The 19,498-nt window shown below is 33.4% G+C and overlaps 2 protein-coding genes across 2 annotated transcripts; one reads left to right on the top strand and one right to left on the bottom strand.

Annotated features, from left to right (window-relative positions):
- Positions 1–698: 698 nt before the first annotated feature.
- On the bottom strand, positions 699–8,126 carry LOC134228731 (resistance to inhibitors of cholinesterase protein 3-like). The gene is made up of 6 exons (XM_062710424.1): positions 7,783–8,126; positions 7,440–7,549; positions 5,485–5,631; positions 4,995–5,184; positions 4,353–4,474; positions 699–2,409 (listed from the first exon to the last, which is right to left on the bottom strand). The coding sequence occupies exons 1-6, from the start codon at positions 7,946–7,948 to the stop codon at positions 2,143–2,145; spliced, it is 1,002 nt and encodes a 333-aa protein (XP_062566408.1). The 5' UTR covers positions 7,949–8,126; the 3' UTR covers positions 699–2,142.
- Positions 8,127–8,159: 33 nt separating this feature from the next.
- Positions 8,160–17,832, top strand: LOC134228734 (CCR4-NOT transcription complex subunit 11-like). The gene is given in 14 exon segments (XM_062710426.1): positions 8,160–8,243; positions 9,098–9,207; positions 9,254–9,258; positions 9,530–9,679; positions 9,887–10,003; positions 10,797–10,829; positions 11,885–11,938; positions 12,061–12,176; positions 12,936–13,089; positions 13,211–13,417; positions 15,606–15,685; positions 15,900–15,969; positions 16,110–16,269; positions 17,569–17,832. Coding segments are annotated over 14 exon segments (1,425 nt in total). The 5' UTR covers positions 8,160–8,205; the 3' UTR covers positions 17,700–17,832.
- Positions 17,833–19,498: the final 1,666 nt, after the last annotated feature.

Raw genomic sequence — 19,498 nt, forward strand, 5'->3', positions numbered from 1 at the left:
TTTTGATTGAGGTAATGAAATCAGGATGACCTGTCAATCATTATAATTCTATGGAATAAGATATCAAGACAAAGTGGTTCAGTAAGTTAATTTTACTATGCCTTTACTTACATTGTCCTTACAAACACTTTTCGACGAAAGAGATACATATAAATTTTATAAATGGCCAATAGAAAATCTGTTGAAGATGGCAAGTCTACCAGTATATCCGTATAAAATAAATGGACAAGAGATTTGTTGAAATGGGCAGGTATATTTAATTCTCTTCACTAAGTTTATAATACATGTCTTTTTTTCCATACATGTCAATAAAATTTCATAGGAACAATTTTATATGATGAAGTAGTATATATATTTGTTTTAATTTTCACACAGGGTAAACAAAACCATGAAATTTTCCTCAAAACAATAAAATGGTTTTGATTTCCAAGGGTTTGAAACACAGAGGTTAGATTGCATAGACATTATATACGGTTGAGACTTCAAACTCACTTTGACATCCATAGTATTCCAAATATCAAATGTTTACTATACCAACCTTCAACTGCATTAAAGTATTTATCAGATTAAAGCGCTTGCAGCACCTCAAACTAGTACATCTATAATAAATATTTCATATACTGCTTGGTTCAGTGTGTAATGCCTATGAGTAAACTATAATTGGAGGATTATTAAAAAAATGAAAACAAAACAGGATGTAACTTTTAACACAGTTTATTACATGGAAATTTATCTTCATAACATGAGTGTTAAATACAAATAATTTATGATAAAGTGTAAAAATGTTATGTAAATAAAGCAGTAGACAAAGTAAAGAAAATAAAAATGTGTAAACAAAAGAAACCTCAAAACACACAAATACATCTATTTAATAACATGTAAAATTCATAAATAAACTAAAGTTCTTTGGGACTATATGTGCACATATCCTTCTAAATATATTACTGGATATTTGTCATGGAATAACTGAATCATAAGACAAAAAAATAGAACCAATAAATCAAATGACATTGTCTAAGATCAATATCACTGGATGTAGTAAATCAAGGTCTGGCCTTAAAACTCTTATCTTTAATTGGATTTAATACATTAGAAGTACTACAGATGTAAAGAGTTTAGTGATGATACTGAATAGACTGACTGTAATATGAACAAAGCATCAAATAACACCAAAGACATATAGTGAAAAATTGATTAATTCTAGTACTCAGTAAATATTGAAAAATGTGCATATGTATAAAAAAAAACAAACAAACATTGATAATGTATGTAAAGCAGTTCTTGTTGATTTCACGAGACTAAGTAAAATAAAAATGATTGTAGAGGAAGAACAACAAAGGCATGCTGCAGTAATAATATGTTTTCTAAAACAAGTCTATTTGGTCATGTTGAGATTCTATTCAAGGAAAATTATACATTGTTGTATTTTTTCCAGTATCAAATATTTAAAAAATCAATAACCATTGTTATGAACACAAACACATGACATTGTATTTCACAATTAAAATAAATCAATGGGCACTGCAACCAGATAAAAGGATCAGCAGAGCCCATATCTATCACATTCATTTGTTGGTTTTAAATCACACTATTGATTTTTTTTTCCCAAAAGTAAACTTATCTCATTTAAAGATTTAAAAAATACAGTTTCAGCATTTTTTAAAAATCCAACATATACAGAACATGAGACCATCACACTAATTCTATTGAACATAACAAAGCATAAGAAATCACATTTTTGATAGTTAAAAGAAGTTGAAATGTGCAAACACACTGCAAAATCAAATATTTGTTGGTGCATAATACTTGCACAATCTTGAGCATGTTATTAGTGTCACAAGCTATACACCAATCACCTATTCTCCTTAATCAAATATACCCCCCCAAAAAAATAATGTACATGTACATCGAAAACTATCTACGATATGCATGTTTAAGACTTAACCTTAAACTGTACTTTTTGAGCAAGAATTGAATATTGTTTGGTTGTTAATGTCAAATTTCAAAATCATCTTAAGGAGAATACCTAACAGATATAAGCACTCTAAAATTCTAATCATACTGATTGATTGATTATGGAAAACATAGAGTAGATCTGTTTAAAAAAAATTGCACATCACCAAAATTACACCACAAAAAGCCTCAATCCTCCTTCCCCTCAACTTGGACTTTCCTCTGGCGAACCCCCGATTCCTCTTCAGAATCCTTATCCTTTTGTCCATCCAAGAGAATCACTTCCTCTTCCTGTTTGTCCCCCTTTGTAGTTTTACTTTCACTTTGGTCCTCAGCCTCCCTCTGAGTCTTACTTTCACTTTTCTCCTCAGCAGGTGCCTCCTCACTCTCCTCTCCTTTCTGTGAGGACTGATCCTCAGAGTCACTATTTACTTTATCATCTGAATCTACATTTTCCTGTCAAGTGATGAAAAAGTAAAACTGTTTTTAAGACACTAAGAAAATGTCTCAGCTTCCAATTCATGCAAAGTTCAATGGTAGAAGCAACAAGTTTAATATGTTTAAAGTGGACTGCAATATAAAACAAGCAAATTCAAAGAATTGTAGTCACCCACTTTTGGTGTCTTTGTGGGTAAGATGTCATTTTTTATCATGTATTGTGTCAAATATGAATGCCCTATCATATGTCATTCAGATGTTATCATCAAAGTTGATTTTTTTTTTATTAGGTCAATCATGAAGGTTAAGGGGTCAGAAATCATGGCATGCTCAAAAATATATTGTCACAAGTAATGCACATGTCAAAAAATATAATAGTCCTATCTCTTCTCAATCAAAAGTTTTAAGGAAAAATTAGCATTTTTGAAAAGTAGGTCAAACTTCAAGATCAATGTCGCAAGATCAAAATCATAATGTATTTAGAAAGGCTAGTCCCAGGCAACATACAGGTTTAATATAAAAGCCCTACCTCTTCTCATTCAAAATAAAAGTCATGACCAAGGTTAAAGTTTTTGAAAAGTAGGTCAAACTTCCAGGTCAAGGTTACAAGATCAAAATCATAAATGTACAGCCTACTCCGGATATATTGAAATTCAGGGGACCATGCAAATTATTTCAATATATCCGAAATTCAATATAAGCGAAATCATAAAGCCGCCATTTTTACAAGTTCAATCCGGATCCAAAATAAAGAAGAACAAACCCGAACAAATTTATTTTGTTCTCGTTTATCTATAACAGTGAACAGGTTACATAGAATATGAGTCCTTGAAAGTTTAAATATTTCTTTTTTTATTTCTGTTACATTGAAAAGATAATCTTCACCCTCATTATTATTCCCCGATCGCATTTATTTGCGTTTTGAAAAAAAAATAACCGGACTAAAACGTTCTGCTGAACGCTGCTTGTATATCATCGTAAGTATACTCGGGTTAATCCCTTGGTTATTTCGAATTTAGGCATACCAATAGCCATTAACAGCACGCATTTAATTTCAAAGTTATGTTTTTTTCTAGATCTGTGGGGGTTACTATTATAATATTACGTTTAGCTGTTTAGCCTCTATATGTCCGTATTATATACATGGACGCAAAGAATTTAACAGTGAAGAATTTTATTTCGTAAGAACAAATTGCAGTATAAAAACACATAAGGTGAAAACTCAATTATTCACACCTTTGTATATCACCTGGTCAATCAGGCATAATTACTGTCACCAACGACAGCCGCCAGGGAGTACTTCAATATAACCGTTATGAAAACAACTCATTATCACCTGTGGGGACCGATCAGTGGCTTCAATATAAGCGAAATTTCAATATATCCGATTTCAATATAACCGTTATTTTAATGCAAAGAATATGAGAGGCAAAAACTGGGGATTTATTTCTATTTCAAAATAAGCGGAATTTCAAAATAAGCGAGTTCAATATAAGTGGAGTAAGCTGTATTTAGAAAGGTCTTGTCACAGGTAATACAAATTTAATATGAAAGCCCTATCTCTCCTCATTCAAAAGTTAAGGCCAATTCAAAGTAATTTTTAATTCTTTAAAAGTGGGTCAAACTTCAAGGTCAAGGGGTCAAAAATCATAGTGTATTAAAAAAGGTCTTTTCACAGGTAATACACAAGTTTAATATGAAAACCCTATCTCTTCTCATTCAAAAGATATGACCAAGGTTAAAGTTTTTGTGATGGACAAAACTACAGATGGACAGATGGACAGATGAATGAGATCTAATTATAGAGGTTACATGATAAACATACTCCAGTGAACTGTCAACAGGTACACATATTAAAATATCTACCTTTAATTTTACATCAAATTTCACTTCTTAAGCCAAGGTTACAGCACTTGTTCAGTTGTTTTATCAGATTTACAAAATATCTGTTTACTACTTACTTCTTTGGATTCTATTACATCTGTTACTTTTGAGGACACAGACTGCATGGCTTTCAGAATCCTGGCCATCTGTTTCTCTGTTTCTTCTAGTCTTGTTTGAAGAGCTCTCATTTCATCTGCACCTAGAATGTTTAATACAGAAGGGTCCACAATGAGAGCTTTTAATGTTTAGAATTAACACAACATTACTAAGAAACATAAAAATTCTACGGAACATGCTTCTTGACTCAATAAAATTGAAGATATAGATCTCTGCAAATAGTATTGTACAATATACACAGTCAAATATTTTTTTTATCTCATATGCAATGGGTGAAAGAAAAACTTCTGAGATAACGGGGGATTCAAGATAACAAGGTTAAAATATATAAAAGAGTAGTTGGTACTTCCATTTGACTTTGACAGTAACCCATGATATTCAAGATAAGTATGTTTGAGATAATTAAGTTCAACTGTATAAATATCATCAATAAGTCCCAACCGAAAAGTTGCGACAAAAGAAACTAAATTGCATTCTTGCAGTGAGTATTACGTTGAACTTTGTACATCTAAATGTATCTTAAGATGTTTTCATGTGTATTCTTTGTTTTACTATAGACAAAAGGTGCGTGTTTATACATATAAATTGAGCTGCTTTCTTACTGATATTTTTATCATCAGCTTTAGACAATAGGTTCTCCAGCTCGGACAGTTTAGCGCTGCTCTCCTTCAGATCACTCAGTGATGCCTCCTCCACTACAGACCTCTCCTCTGACGTGTTCGGACTTTTGTTTTTCACCTTCCCATATCCAGGCTTTTTGTCATATTCCCCTTTATTCTTCTTGTTAAAGACCTGAAACAATTAAAGTACCTCTAGTAGAATCTTGTTAATTTCCTTATTGATAATTTTTTTAAGCATAAGAATTCCTGAAAAGAGCATTTTTTATGTTCTCAAAATGCTAAAATTATATAATCATGCCCTCATATACATGTAATTATAGAGTATTCAATATTTTCTAACTGGCAGTCCTACAATGCAACCTAATATAACTTCCATTTCAAAAAGCAATAGGATATAAACTAAACAGATGATAGGATATTAAACAAATCATTAATATATTAGGACATAAACATGACTGTGTAAATTCCTTACTTTGACCAGTGTATATATCAGGTAACCAATGATGCCTACAGCGTAAACAGGAAGTACCATTCCCATCATGCCTCCCCGACCACTAGAAGTTTTTGATTGTTGTTTGTTCATTTCTGCTGCATGTCTCATTCCAGGGTGTGGTCCCTGCTATAATGTAAAGATAATAACCAGTGTAGGAAAAAAGTCATCTGCAATATTTCAATGTGATTCCAAGTCAGACGATATTAAATACTGTGCCATTTTTTGGAGGCTAACATATTCAATGTTGTACTCAACCCTAGTAATCAGAGTTTGCTTTATTACATGAAAAACAAAACAGATCAATAAAATAGTATTTTGATTTCATTCATTGAAATTCAGCAACTCATTTGTACCCAGTGCATAATTTTGCACATTAATTTTATAGTAGTGCTATTAAGCAAATCTTCAATTTGCCCTGATAGTGCTAATTGTTTGTTTTGTTTTTTTTTCTTTGACGTTATTGTTATATGTTTTTTGTAACTTGTGGTGGTATTATTGCATCACAATAAATAAATCAATTAGAATTCAAATCAATAATGTTGTGGGAAACTCTCTTTGCTGGTCAATAGTAAACATAGGTAATCAGAGATTACAGAGCTCACCTCAACTAATGTTGTCTTTAAGTAAGGCAAAGTCACACAATTAACCAACAAAAGGTGTACATCCCAAAATGAAAAATATTTATGCAATTTTGATCTGATACCTTGGATTAGACCTATATAAAAACTTCAAACTAGTTCTTTTTCATGAAAATGTGATTAAAATCCAGCATCTGAAGCAAATTTGAGAGTTTTCATCCCTTGATGCATCATTTGTGCAAGTTTGGTTTATACAATGTTATATAAGCCTTATAGTTTCCTGCACCCATAACTTTTACCTGGTCCATTATCTGAAAAATGTATGTCGAATTCAGCATCCGAAGCAAGTCCATTAGTGTGCATCCTAAGATGTATCGTCAAGCAAGTTTGCTCATTATAACCTCATAGTTACTTGGAAATGAAACCTGCATCAAAAACTAACCTTTTCAGTCATCCACAAAATGTAGGTCAGATTCAGCATCCAAAGCAAGCCTGGTAGTATGCATCCTAAGATGTATCATCCATGCAAGTTAAGTCATTATAGGGCTCATAATATCTTAGAAATCAAACCTGCATCAAAAACTTTAACCTGTTCACTCAACCTGATAATGAAGGTCAGATTCAGCATCCGAAGCAAGCCCGGTAGTGTATATCCTAAGATGTATCACCCATGCAAGTTTGGTCAACATAGGGCTTATAGTTCCTTGGAAATGAGACCAACACCAAAAACTGCACCAAAAATGTTAACCTGCTCCAAAAACATTAACCTGGTCATTCCTTTGCTGAAATTGCAGCATCTGAAACTTTGACTTGTACAATGAAACACACTAGAAGCATCTTCCATGCATGTCTAATCAATGTAGGACATAGAAGTACTTAAAAAGAAAACTGCTCCAGAAAACTTAACGTGGGACGCCGACACTGAGGGTATTACATAAGCTCCCCCAACTTCGTTGAGGTGAGCTAAAAATTAAATGTTGACTGTTTCTCTGCATATTGAGAATATATACAGATTAGAGACTTTACTAAATAAGAAAATATAATTTATTCAATCAAAAGTATAGATGTAGTGCATGTATCTTATTATTAAATATTACCTATGTAATATTCAGTGTCTTGAATGATTTATGCATATCTGCAGTTACTATGGTCCTGTCAAAGAAAAACCTGACCATGCATGCATAAGTATATAATTATAAATTGGTCTTGTGGTTCATAATTAAACTTTATCATGGAATCATTTGACTGGAATGACCAGGCTTATATAGGTCAAAGCTTAATCACCAGTATTTAAATGCATAATCAAATCTAACATGTATATACTTATGAAATTCATCTAATTATAAAATAAAATACCCTCATATGCCTTTCGATTTCTGCATCCATATTAGGTGGCATCCCTGATGGACGAGGATTTCCTTCATTTCCTCCTCCAGGGCCACGTGGATGATGAGCTCTAGGGGGCACTGAATATCAGAACAATAAATGCATTTTTTAAAATGTCAACACCTACATAAATATCATCCTATATAAGTTTATAGTATTACATATCATCATGATCATGTATCATATCTGATATCAAGCTCTCTTTCAGTGTTATTGGTGATCCTAAATTTACATCATACTCAAAAACAGAACAATATTTTTCACTTAATTTCATATAAATTTTATAAAGCGACAGTATTTCCTGTAAGATTACTTTTTGGTTGATTGTTCTGTACTCCTCTATCTTTAGTTCTTCCTCCTCCAAACAAGTTAGAGAGAATTGGGGCAAAGACCTTTGGGTAGAGAGTCAGCAAGCATCCTCCTATGGCTACTACTGTGATAATGACCCGTATATCACTCATTCCTGAAATCAAAGCCATATTTATCTTGCAATCAGGAACCCTGCAATAACCAATGTCAACAAAATCGTCTGAACTGTCAAATAACGTTTACTGGTCACGTGATAAATAATCAATTGCCTATTTTAGCCCATCTGTATAAAATTGCTGAATAACCTTCTTTTATTGTATTCAAACTTTTCAGAAAATGTCCATTTTAACCCTCGCAATACTCTATTACTGCAATAACTGAAAATAATAATAACCAAATCACGCGAGAATTGTCACTAAATTTCAAGATGGCGCTCTCCGTGAAAGAACTTGCATCTCTGCTCAGGTAAATATGCTTGTGATTACTTTTATATCAAATTCTAGTCCTCAAAAGTTATGCCGCTGTAAAATTGATATAGCTTTTATTTTTCTTAACAACATTATATCGGCAAATATACGGTAACACACACAAAAAAGAGAAGAAAAATCCTGTCACTATCAAAGGGAAGTAACTCCCTTTCACCAGATTTCTGTTCTGTATCAATAGTCGCATCATGTCTGTCGGTTCACAAAGTTCCCGTTCATTTTCTTTGCAGCGGTTGCACATACTGTTATGAAGATTGGTATACACTATCATAAGAAGATTTATGTCAAGTTCTGTTTTGAGAATGATCATTGACAAGCAATTTTTGACAAAGTTATGCCCCTTGGACTTAGAAAAAATCCAATTATTTACAGTTTCCGTTCATTTTCTTTGCAGCTGTTGCACATACTAAAACGAAATTTGGTATACACCATAGAGATTCATCATAAAATATTTAAGTCAAGTTCTGTTTTGTGTACACTTGACTCTCAGAGCAATTTTTGAATTAGTTATGCCCCTTGGACTTGGAAAAATACCAAATTATTTGCAGTTTCCAGTTATTTTCTTTGCAGAAGTTGCACATACTGAAATAAAATTTGGTATACAGATTATCATCAGAATTTCTAGGTTAAGTTCTGTTTTGGGTACGATGGAGCAATTTCTGACAGAATTATGCCCCTTGGACTTAACAAAAATTCCAGTTATTTGCTGTTTCTGATCAGTTTCTATGTTAATAGACAGAAACATTAATAGCATGAAACATATACATGTACATCAAACCGTGTACAGTACATGTGCATGTAATCAGTAATACCATCATATATTGTAATTGACAGCGTCCTGTCTGAGGACACCACCCAGACTCAGTCATTTGAAAACTTGGCCACTGGCTTTCACCACTACTTTACAAAACAAGATCACTTCAAAGTGGGATCTTCAATAGTGAGTGTAAACATGGGGATTTTCCGTTTTGTCATCACACTACTCTGCAGTGTTAGTCAGCATAACTAAAATATGTTCTTGTTTGTTCAAATGTTAAAAAAAAAGTAAGTTTTAAAAGTTTTATATTTTGAATTTACTGTGTCCATATCAATTTGGTGACATATTATCAAATAGTAGCAAAACATACAAATAAATACAATTGAAAATTTCATTTAATAATGTTTTATTGAATAATTTTATGACTTTAAACACAAGGGGGTGCTTCTAAACGTCACGTTTATTGTAAGAATGAAAAAAGATAAATACATTAAAAGCATCCTAAAAAGGCGTCTAATTGCCAAATATTTCAAACGACAAAATTTTATGACATTTTATAATCCACACAGAAACTGGCAGCCATCTTTCTTCTGTATGAGATGTATCGCACAGATCCCATAGCCGCTAATCCATTTGCCACTGTCTTTGTCCATCTTTTGGTAAGCATTATTAATTTGTTATTTGAAATCTTGCCATGGAAACTATATTTTATTTTGTTTTATCCGTTGTTGAAAGATTCCAATCCACAAAATCTCTGAGCAGGTTGTGAAAAGTATTGTGTATAGATTTATGGTAAAAATGTATTACTGCTGTATACTGTACAGATAAATATATTTTTGATTTAAAGTTGTCATTGCTATATTTAGAATCCTCCCACTGAGAACCAGGAAGCGGGTCAGTTTGACCTCCACTGGGCTATTCCAGCCATCTCCCCCGCAGAGAGATACTTCCTCTCACAACTCATCTCCAGTCCCACCAAAGAGGTACTCACACTTTCTTAAAATATTAGTCTAAGGGAAACTGTTAAAGACAGAATAATTAAGGACTGAATACAATAGCTTCCCAAGTTATACTATGTGGTTTGAGACTTATAAATAAGTAAATTATTTCAACCTACATTATAAAGTAGAGCTTGGCTTAAAAGGAACCAAATTTTTTCCCAAATAATGACTTCAAATTGTATAAAATTTAAAGGAAACTTCAAGCAGTTTGCTAGATTTGACATTCATCAAATTGTGTCATAAGCAACACAGGTTATTTTCTATTTTTTTTCAGCCAATCAAATGCACATTAGAATTAAATTATATATAAGTAAATTAAGTATAGATAGGTGGAAATCTCCCAGGATTCAGTTCTTGATTTGTAGTGTTATCTCCCAGCAGTACATTTATGAAGTGCTAGAGTCTAGACCATATAGCAAGATTTAAAAAAACATTGCTTTTAGTAGCATTGAAATTCTTAAAGTTAAACTTTGTGGGAGTTTGAACTTTGTGGGAGTTGAAAGAAAAACTATATATCCAATGAGTTGAAATATTGATTTTAAAGTGGTTTGGAATTCCAACTGTATTTATGAAATGTCTTATTACAACTTCACTTATTTTTAATTTCCGAATTTCATCTTGCATATACGTGTTACTGATCCAATGATTATTGAGTTGCTTAACATTACTCCGAGTCATAGATAAAGAAATGTTTGCTATATTTAACATTTCCTTTTAAAAAAAATTATCATGCTAAACTTGTTTTGATAATTTTCCTTGAACTTGTATCCATTAGGCTAACCCTTATGTTGCTCACTTCACGTTAATGGTAAGAACAACACTGATAACATTTTAACAGTTAAATCTGCATGTATACACAAGATTTTGTTATTTATCAGATTCCAAGAATGGCAAGTACAAGTACTGTCAGGACTTTGATTTTTGTGGATTTGAAATACTGTCAACCTACTGAACATCTTTTAAATAGCTCTATAAAACTGATGAGAAATTAAGTTATTATTGTTAATAATTTGAATCAAATTGTCTTGATGACAGATCACATTCTGCATTTTAAGTGGATGACATGCATGAAGTAGGTTTAGAGTGTTTCAATTGATCTCCAGATTCTTTTCTCATTGAATGATGCTTTGGTTGTTGGGAAAAGATCAAATATTATTAGAATGCCACTTTTTCCATTCGTGCAAAAGAAACTTGAAAGAGATTACTTAGAGAAGGATTGAATTATACAGTCTGATGCATTCATGTCATTATACTTGCTGTATTTGAATAGATGGTCAACATTTGAACTTTTCCCATTTAATTACAAGGCATTATTAGATTATTTTATGTAATACAATTGTTTTAAAAAGTTACAGCTATGTTGAAAAGTTACTAATATTTTTATCAAACTTTTGTTTAATACACTGAATCATGATTTTGAGATTCATGTATAATAGCAATTTATCAGCTATTGATGAGTTTTTACTCTTACAGATAAAGTGCTTTATATGTAATCATTGTCACATTGGAAATTTTATAGAAGGCCACAGAAATCATTGTGTCCCTCCCTCTGTCTGTCTTTCTGTTCATAAAGATATATTTAGTTTATAGAATATTAAACTGGCAGATTTGATGTTTTGTACAAGGACCAGAGGCTGTGTCTGGTCTCTGTTGATACTTCAGTGACACAGCAAAAAAAAAAAGAATTCGGGTCATGTCTTAGAAATAACATAGAGAGCAAATTAAATGGTTTTGTGATCTGTGGATGCTTTTGTCTTGTGAATGTTTTTATATACACATGTTAAATGGTATCATTTCTTCTGTTCATTTTTCAGTAAAATACAGAGAGTACTTGAACATGTGTAAATATTTTTTTCTCTACAGATGTTCAAAAAGACGCCAACTCAAATTATCCAACTGGATGTCAGTAGCATGCAGGTATGAGCTGTGATATTTGAACAGATCTGTAACAAATTACTGCTTATATCTACATGTAAAGCCCATGGTTCCATTGTAGATCCTGAAAATCATGTAAAAATGTGTTTGACAATTTATTGCAGAACTTTGATGTGAGTGGCCTACAGCTGGCCTTGGCTGAGAGACAATCAGAAATGCCTGCGCAGAGCAAGTCAGCCATGCCTTGTGTAGTTCCTGATCCTGATACTAAGCCTACAAGGTAAGAGGCTATGATCAAGTCAATCATTGTTTATTTAGCTCACCTAAGCCAAAAGCTCAAGTGAGCTTTTCTGATCACATTTTGTCTATAGTCCATCTATCTTTCAATCTGTCTGTCTGTCCATCTGTAAACTTTTCACATTTTCGAATTCCTTCTCCAGAACCACTGGGCCAGTTGCAACCAAACTTGCCAAAGAGCATCCATGGATGAAGGGAATTCATATTTGTTTATATGAAGGGCTACGCCCTCATTCAAGGGTCGTTAATTATAAAATACCCCATCTGTGAAAATTTGGTAGCATGTTTTAAAAAACGTCTTATCAAGAACCACCATTTCATAAAAGTTGAAACTTATATGAAACCAAGCGTATATTACAATTTGGATAAATCATGACCCCTAATGTTCAGGTTCGGCCGCAGTGGGGGATCAACGTTTTCCATAGGAATACATAATAAAAAATCTTTTGCTCAAGAACAACAAAGCCCTGTTTAGTGTAGTTGATATGAAAGCATTTTCAGATAGCGGAGATTCAAATTTCAAAACAGGACACCCTGGGGGTGAGAGTGGGCCACTATGGGGGATCAAAGTCTTGCTAAAGCATATACATGTATATTGGAAAAAATCTTTGAAAATCTTCTCAAGAACAATAAGGCCATGTTTAGTCATTTCTATATGAAAGCATTCTCAGGTAGTGTAAATTCAAATTGCTTCCTCACAAAAATAAGGGCCATAGAGCATTTATATGTTTTTTATTTTTAGTTATGATCATTTTGGAAAGCCTGGTGTAATAAATCCTGATGTACAGAGGCAGACAATTGAGGCCTTACTGACAGGAAACAAACCACCTGTGGAGAACTGCATGATGCCAGAGTTCATCAGACTAGCCCCGCCATTACACATAGCTGAAGATGAGGTATTTTTCTCTATTCAATTTTTCATTGGACTGCTGCAAAGTAGAATAACACTATTGGACCCCTTTTGATCATCATAATCTCTTGTGTTTTATATCTCTCTCATTATTTTTTATTTTGTAGCTGTGTTGGATGAACCCAGTGGATATGGATTATAACATTGCCTGGGATACCACCATGTGTGTCAGTAGTTCAGCAGGTGTGGAGATCCGACGGCTGATGTCTAAAGCATTCAAAGGGGCACTGACTCTACCCCAGCAGCAGCAGTTACTGACAGAGCTGGAAAAAGACAATAAACTGGTCTACCACATAGGCCTTACACCTGCCAAGGTAAACATATACAAACAATAGCTCTATCTACCACATAGGGCTCACTCCTGCCAAGGTAACCACTTATAGCTGTATCTACCACATAGGGCTCACTCCTGCCAAGGTAATCACTTATAGCTCTATCTACCACATAGGGCTCACTCCTGCCAAGGTAACCACTTATAGCTCTATCTACCACATAGGGCTCACTCCTGCCAAGGTAACCACTTATAATATAGGTTTGATCCCATAGAGGCTAGTTCTGCTTAGATAATTTTTTAGGGCATACTACTGCCAAAATGATCAAAGCAAGCTCTGATAAGGGTAGATATAACATGCATACCTGTACTACTGTACTGATAAGGCATTTTGTACTTTTATTACGAAATCTGCATCCAAAGTTAACATTAAACATGTTAAAGGTTTAACACTGCTAAGATAACAGTAGTGTAAGTGCAGGTAAGGACTACTTTACAGAAGCTATTAAAGACTCTCTGCAGCAAAAGTAGCTAAAAAGCCTACTGTAGCCAAAGTTAAAATACAGGACTCTCTTCTGCTACAGGTAAACATGAAGGTGTTAGAGTTTCATATGGATTTTCCTAAATTGTGCCAACTCCTTCATGATTATCAGATTTCAACCACGAGCTACAATGTTGTTTTGGGGAGGTTCACTTACATATGCATATACACATATGCAGACCACAATAATTAGTACTTGTTGATTATTCTTGTAACATTTTTAGCTCACCTCAATGAAGTAGGATGAGCTTATGTAATACCCTCGGTGTCAGTGTCGGCGTCCCAGGTTAAGGTTAAGTTTTTTGGAGCAGTTTTCTTTTTATGTACTTCTTTGTCCTATATTGATTAGACATGCATGGAAGGTGTTTCTAGTGTGTTTCATTATACCAGTCAAAGTTTTAGATGCTGCAATTTCAGCAAAGGAATGACCAGGTTAATGTTTTTGGAGCAGGTTAACATTTTTGGTGCAATTTTCGGTGTAGGTCTCATTTCCGAGTAACTATAAGTCGTATGTTGACCAAACTTGCATGGATGGTACATCTTAGGATGCACACTAACTGGCTAGCTTCGGATGCTGAATCTGACTCACATTTTCTGCATGATTGAACAGGTTTATGTTTTTGGTGCAGGTCTCATTTCCAAGGCACTATGAGCCCTATAATGACCAAACTTGCATGGATGATTCATCTAAGGATGCATACTACCAGGCTTGCTTCTGATGCTGAATCTGACTTACATGTACATTTTCCGGTTGAGTGAACAGGTTAAAGTTTTTGGTGCAGGTTTCATTTCAAAGATACTATGTCAGCCCTATAATGACCAAACTTGCATGGATGGTACATCTTAGGATGCACACTAACAGGCTAGCTTCAGATGCTGAATCTGACCCACATTTTCTGCATGATTGAACAGGTTTATGTTTTTGGTGCAGGTTTCATTTCCAAGGTACTATAAGCCCTATAATGACTAAACTTAACTAGCATGGATGATACATCTTAGGATGCATACTATCAGACTTGCTTCGGATGCTGATTCTGACCTACATTTTCTGGATGAGTGAACAGGTTAAAGTTTTTGGTGCAGGATTCATTTCCAAGTAACTTTAAGCCCTATAATGACCAAACTTGCATGGATGGTACATCTAAGGGTGCATTCTACTAGGCTGGCTTCAGATGCTGAATCTGACCTACATTTTTCTGGATTAGTGAAAAGGTTAGTTTTTTATACAGGTTTCATTTCCAAGTAACTTTGAGCTCTATGTTGAGCAAACTTGCATGGATGATACATCTTAGGATGCACACTAATTGACTTGCTTCAGATTCAGAATTCGACATACATTTTCCAGATAATGGACCTCATAAAAGTTATGGGTGCAGGTCTATTACCTAGAAACTATAAGGCTTATATAAACCAAACTTGCACAAATGATGCATCAAGGGATGAAAACTCTCAAACTTGCTTCAGATGCTGGATTTTAATTATGTTTTCATGATGAAGAACTAGTCTTAAGTTTTTATATAGGTCTATTCCAAAGTATCAAATCAAAATTGCATAAATTTTGCAATTTTGGATGTACACTTTTTGTTGATTAATTGTGTGACTTTGCCTTACTTAAAGACGACATTCGTTGAGGTTAGCTCTGTAATCTCTGATTACCTATGTTTGTATACAATTTTTATTGCATTTACAGCTTCCAGACTTAGTAGAAAATAACCCTTTAGTGGCCATAGAAGTTTTATTGAGATTGATGCAATCCAACCAAATCACAGAGTGAGATTTTTCTTATTGAAAAATGCAAAAAATATTTGTATCTAATGGATAAATAAATTAATGTGTAAAATTTCAAAAAGAATAAATTGGAATCTGTATTTTATTGAAGTTAAAATTCTTGGTTAAAATATCATTTGTAGAGAAAATTCTTACAAGTTTCCTCTCATCTGAAAAAAAAAATGTCTTTTATTAAGAGAACATAATGGTTTTTCAGGTATTTTTCTGTCCTAGTTAACATGGAAATGTCTCTGCATTCTATGGAGGTTGTCAACAGGTTAACAACAGTAAGTATTTATCCAAAGCAGTATATTTGTAAAATTCAAAATTTGGCACTACAGAATTTGAAAGCATCCATTTCCTACCTGAGGACTTTTTCATAATTATGTACCATATTGAATTATGTAAATATTTTCTTACATTTTAGGCTGTAGAACTTCCATCAGAATTCATTCATTTATACATCTCTAACTGCATCTCAACGTGTGAAACAATTCGTGATAGATATTTACAGAATAGACTTGTACGATTAGTGTGTGTGTTCCTTCAGTCTCTCATCAGAAACAAAATCATTGACGTTAAGGTAGGTCCGATGTATTTGTTTCTATTTCACTAGGCAAGAAAGAAAAAATTGTTGTATCAATTTGAATATTTGAAGCTCATCATTGAAGTTGAAATGAGCTTATGTGTCTTGTCTGGACAAACCTTAGAAATCTTTGAGTCCCCTTCTTTTATTTACATGACGCAGTATTCATGTACTTCTTTTTTAAGTCACTTGAATAACTCAGGTGACCTATTGCTATCCGTTTTCGTCCATCGTCATCCATCATGTGTTGTCCGTCTTGTGTTAACATTTGAACATTATCAGCTTCTTCTCTAAAACCACTGAACCAATTTCAACAAAAATTGTTATACAGCATCTATGGGTGAAGGGAAACAAAAATTTTGAATTTTATGGTCCCCGCTCCCCTTGGGCCTGAGGGATGGGGGCCAAAACCACCAAAATTATTGCAATCTTTAAAAATCTTCTTCTACTCCTGGACATCAAGCAGGCAAACTGTTGGCATGAATGTAATGATCATTGAGTCCTCTACCACAATTGTGAAATTCATGGCCCCAGGGTCAGGGATTCTTGTGCTAGGGCAGGGCTATATAAATTTTACATAGAAATATATGCAAAAATCTTTGAAAATCTTCTCAAGAACCACTGGGCCAGAAAATAAACTTATGTGGAAGTACCTAGGTATGTAGAAAAGTTGTTCCAAAATCATGAACCCCCGGCCTCAGGGTCAGGGGCTGGTGTTGGGAATCAAATTTTTACATAGAAATATATAGGAAAAATCTTTGAAAATCTTCCTTCTCCTGGGTTGTAACCACTGAGCCAGAAGTATATATATTTATGATGGAAGAAAGGTGCATGTAGCAAAATGTTAAATTATGATGCCCCCTGGGGTAGGGTGGGGGCATTAGGGTTACATAGAAATCTGAAAAGAAATTAATGCTTTTAAATCTGCTCCTTAGTATTAATCAACCATTTTATGATAAAATTTGCAAAATTATGGAAATATGTGGCCCCAGGGTCAGTGGTTCCTTTGAAGGGTGAGGTGCACAATCTGATTATACAGTGTAAGTGCATTTTCTCTAAAATTGTTACTCTGAACCTTTTATTAGTAAATAGAGTAAGCATGCTAAGTTTATAATTATGATAAGCAATGGTGACTCTTTCAAAATTGTGAATTGTGAATTTCAAGGCCTCTGGTTTAAAACAAGAACCAATTTTAATTGTTTGAATGTTGTTACACGATACTCAGGTGACCTATGAGGCCCGTGGGCCTCTTGTTTGAAAACGAAATGTCTTCTAAAATTTCATAAATTGTCATTTGTAGGATATTTTAACTAATTACAAGCATTTTGTAAAAATATACATGTATTAAATGAAAGGTGGGACTTATTCAGACTTTTAAAATCTTTGGACAGTGCTGACCCACAAAATGTACAGGCCACTGCATCAAGATAGCAACCAGCAATGGAGTGACTGAGAATGGGGGAAATACAGTGAATTCTTATTGAAACATTGTGCTGTGTGTGATGTCCCTCACAAAGTACCTTTTGTGATATTGCAATATCTATATCACAACATTTACCAACTTTTGTATATTGATGTTTATTAAAGTTACAAAATTTCGATTATACATGTACTTTGTTATCAACTGGACAGTACATGTATTATGGTTAAAAGTTCTCCAAATTTTTTGTATCTTAGAAATGAAAATATTGATTAGAAATCTCAAATGAAATAAATTAAAGAGTTATATATGTGACATACATTGGATTATTTCATTTCACATAATCTGAGTCTGAGTTACCTCTGCCCTCTAGAGATCAGCCTGTTTGTCTGATTTTATTTAACTGGAGCATACTTTCACCCATGTCTCCCAGTAAGGTTCAAACTTCACCAATTACTAGTAATGGAATTTGGGTAAGAGTGTGCAGTGACCTTCAATATTGAATATCATAAATCTATGTCACGTGACCAACACATTCATATGACATCACAAAAATGTTATTAAATAAAACCTGATTAAACAATTATCTGAAGTTGACTGCAATTTCAAACAAGGATTAAAGCTGAACACGATTACGTAAAATCATTAAATTTATTAACTTATAATTTATTTACTCTGTTGACCATTATAAAAGGGCAATGACTTAATATATGTTCAGTGTAATCAGTCGACACCGGAGAAGACGGACATATGCTATGCAGCACGTGGTTGCGAGAATAGAAACATAAACTTCGTCTAATGCAGGAAAGTAAGATGCCAAATAAATTTACAATTATAGTAGTGCAGGTCAGTGCAGTATACAAACAACAAAGATAAATGTAACTGCAATAAAATGTGAACAAAGGTAATGCAAGATTGTCCAGCGGGAAGCATGTCTGTCCGTTATCCACGCCGATCTCTCATTTCTCTCTCTCTCTCTGTAACGAATACCCTAGTGTTGATTATCAGATAATGATATCGAAAATGGCATATGCCTATTTACGAGTCGTGTTCAGCTTTAAATATTAAAATTAAAATCAAGCTCAAAATAAAATGTATGTTTTATAGGCATTTTAAGCCTTTTTATACATATTTTAACTACCAGCCACACAATAAAACAAACTTCATTTATCTAATACCCATGGTGTAACATGCAATGACCTTGAACCATTCAAAGGTCAAGGTTTAGAAAATATTTATAATCCTTGTTCAGAGTAAAATTTTCCCAAATAAACCATGGTGAGCATATTCTTCAAAAAGATTTAAATTAATAAATTTAAATTATTCACTTCTATTTGAAGCCTCTAAGAAAAAAGTATTCTGCTATTAAATATGCATCAACTGACAAAGTTTTGATTCTTAGCTAATTATAACTGAAGATTTTTTAATAAAGCTATAAAAAAAAACATTTGTAAGTAGGTCACAATGACCTACTTTAAAAAAATATATATAATTGACTCAAGATGCATTAATAAACAAAGATTGAAGATTCTAAGCCAATAAGTATGTGAGATAGTCAAAAGTAAGTCACTTTGACCTACTTTTTCATCTACATCTTGGTAAAACCAAAATGCATCAACTGACAAAGTTTGATTTTCGAACACATGAAGTACTGGAGATACTTAATTATAGCCATAAAATGTTAAAATTAGGTCACTGTGACCTAATTTTTAGAATGTGCTGTAAGTCAAAGCCCGAAATTTACATCATTGCCGTTTGTTATAAAGTTTGATGATTCTAAAAGCCAATATGTACCGCAACGGAAAATAAA

Source organism: Saccostrea cucullata, unplaced genomic scaffold, assembly GCF_032062105.1.
Source record: "Saccostrea cucullata isolate Sc308-1 unplaced genomic scaffold, CSIRO_AGI_Scuc_v1 ctg276, whole genome shotgun sequence".
Classification (NCBI taxonomy): domain Eukaryota; kingdom Metazoa; phylum Mollusca; class Bivalvia; order Ostreida; family Ostreidae; genus Saccostrea; species Saccostrea cuccullata.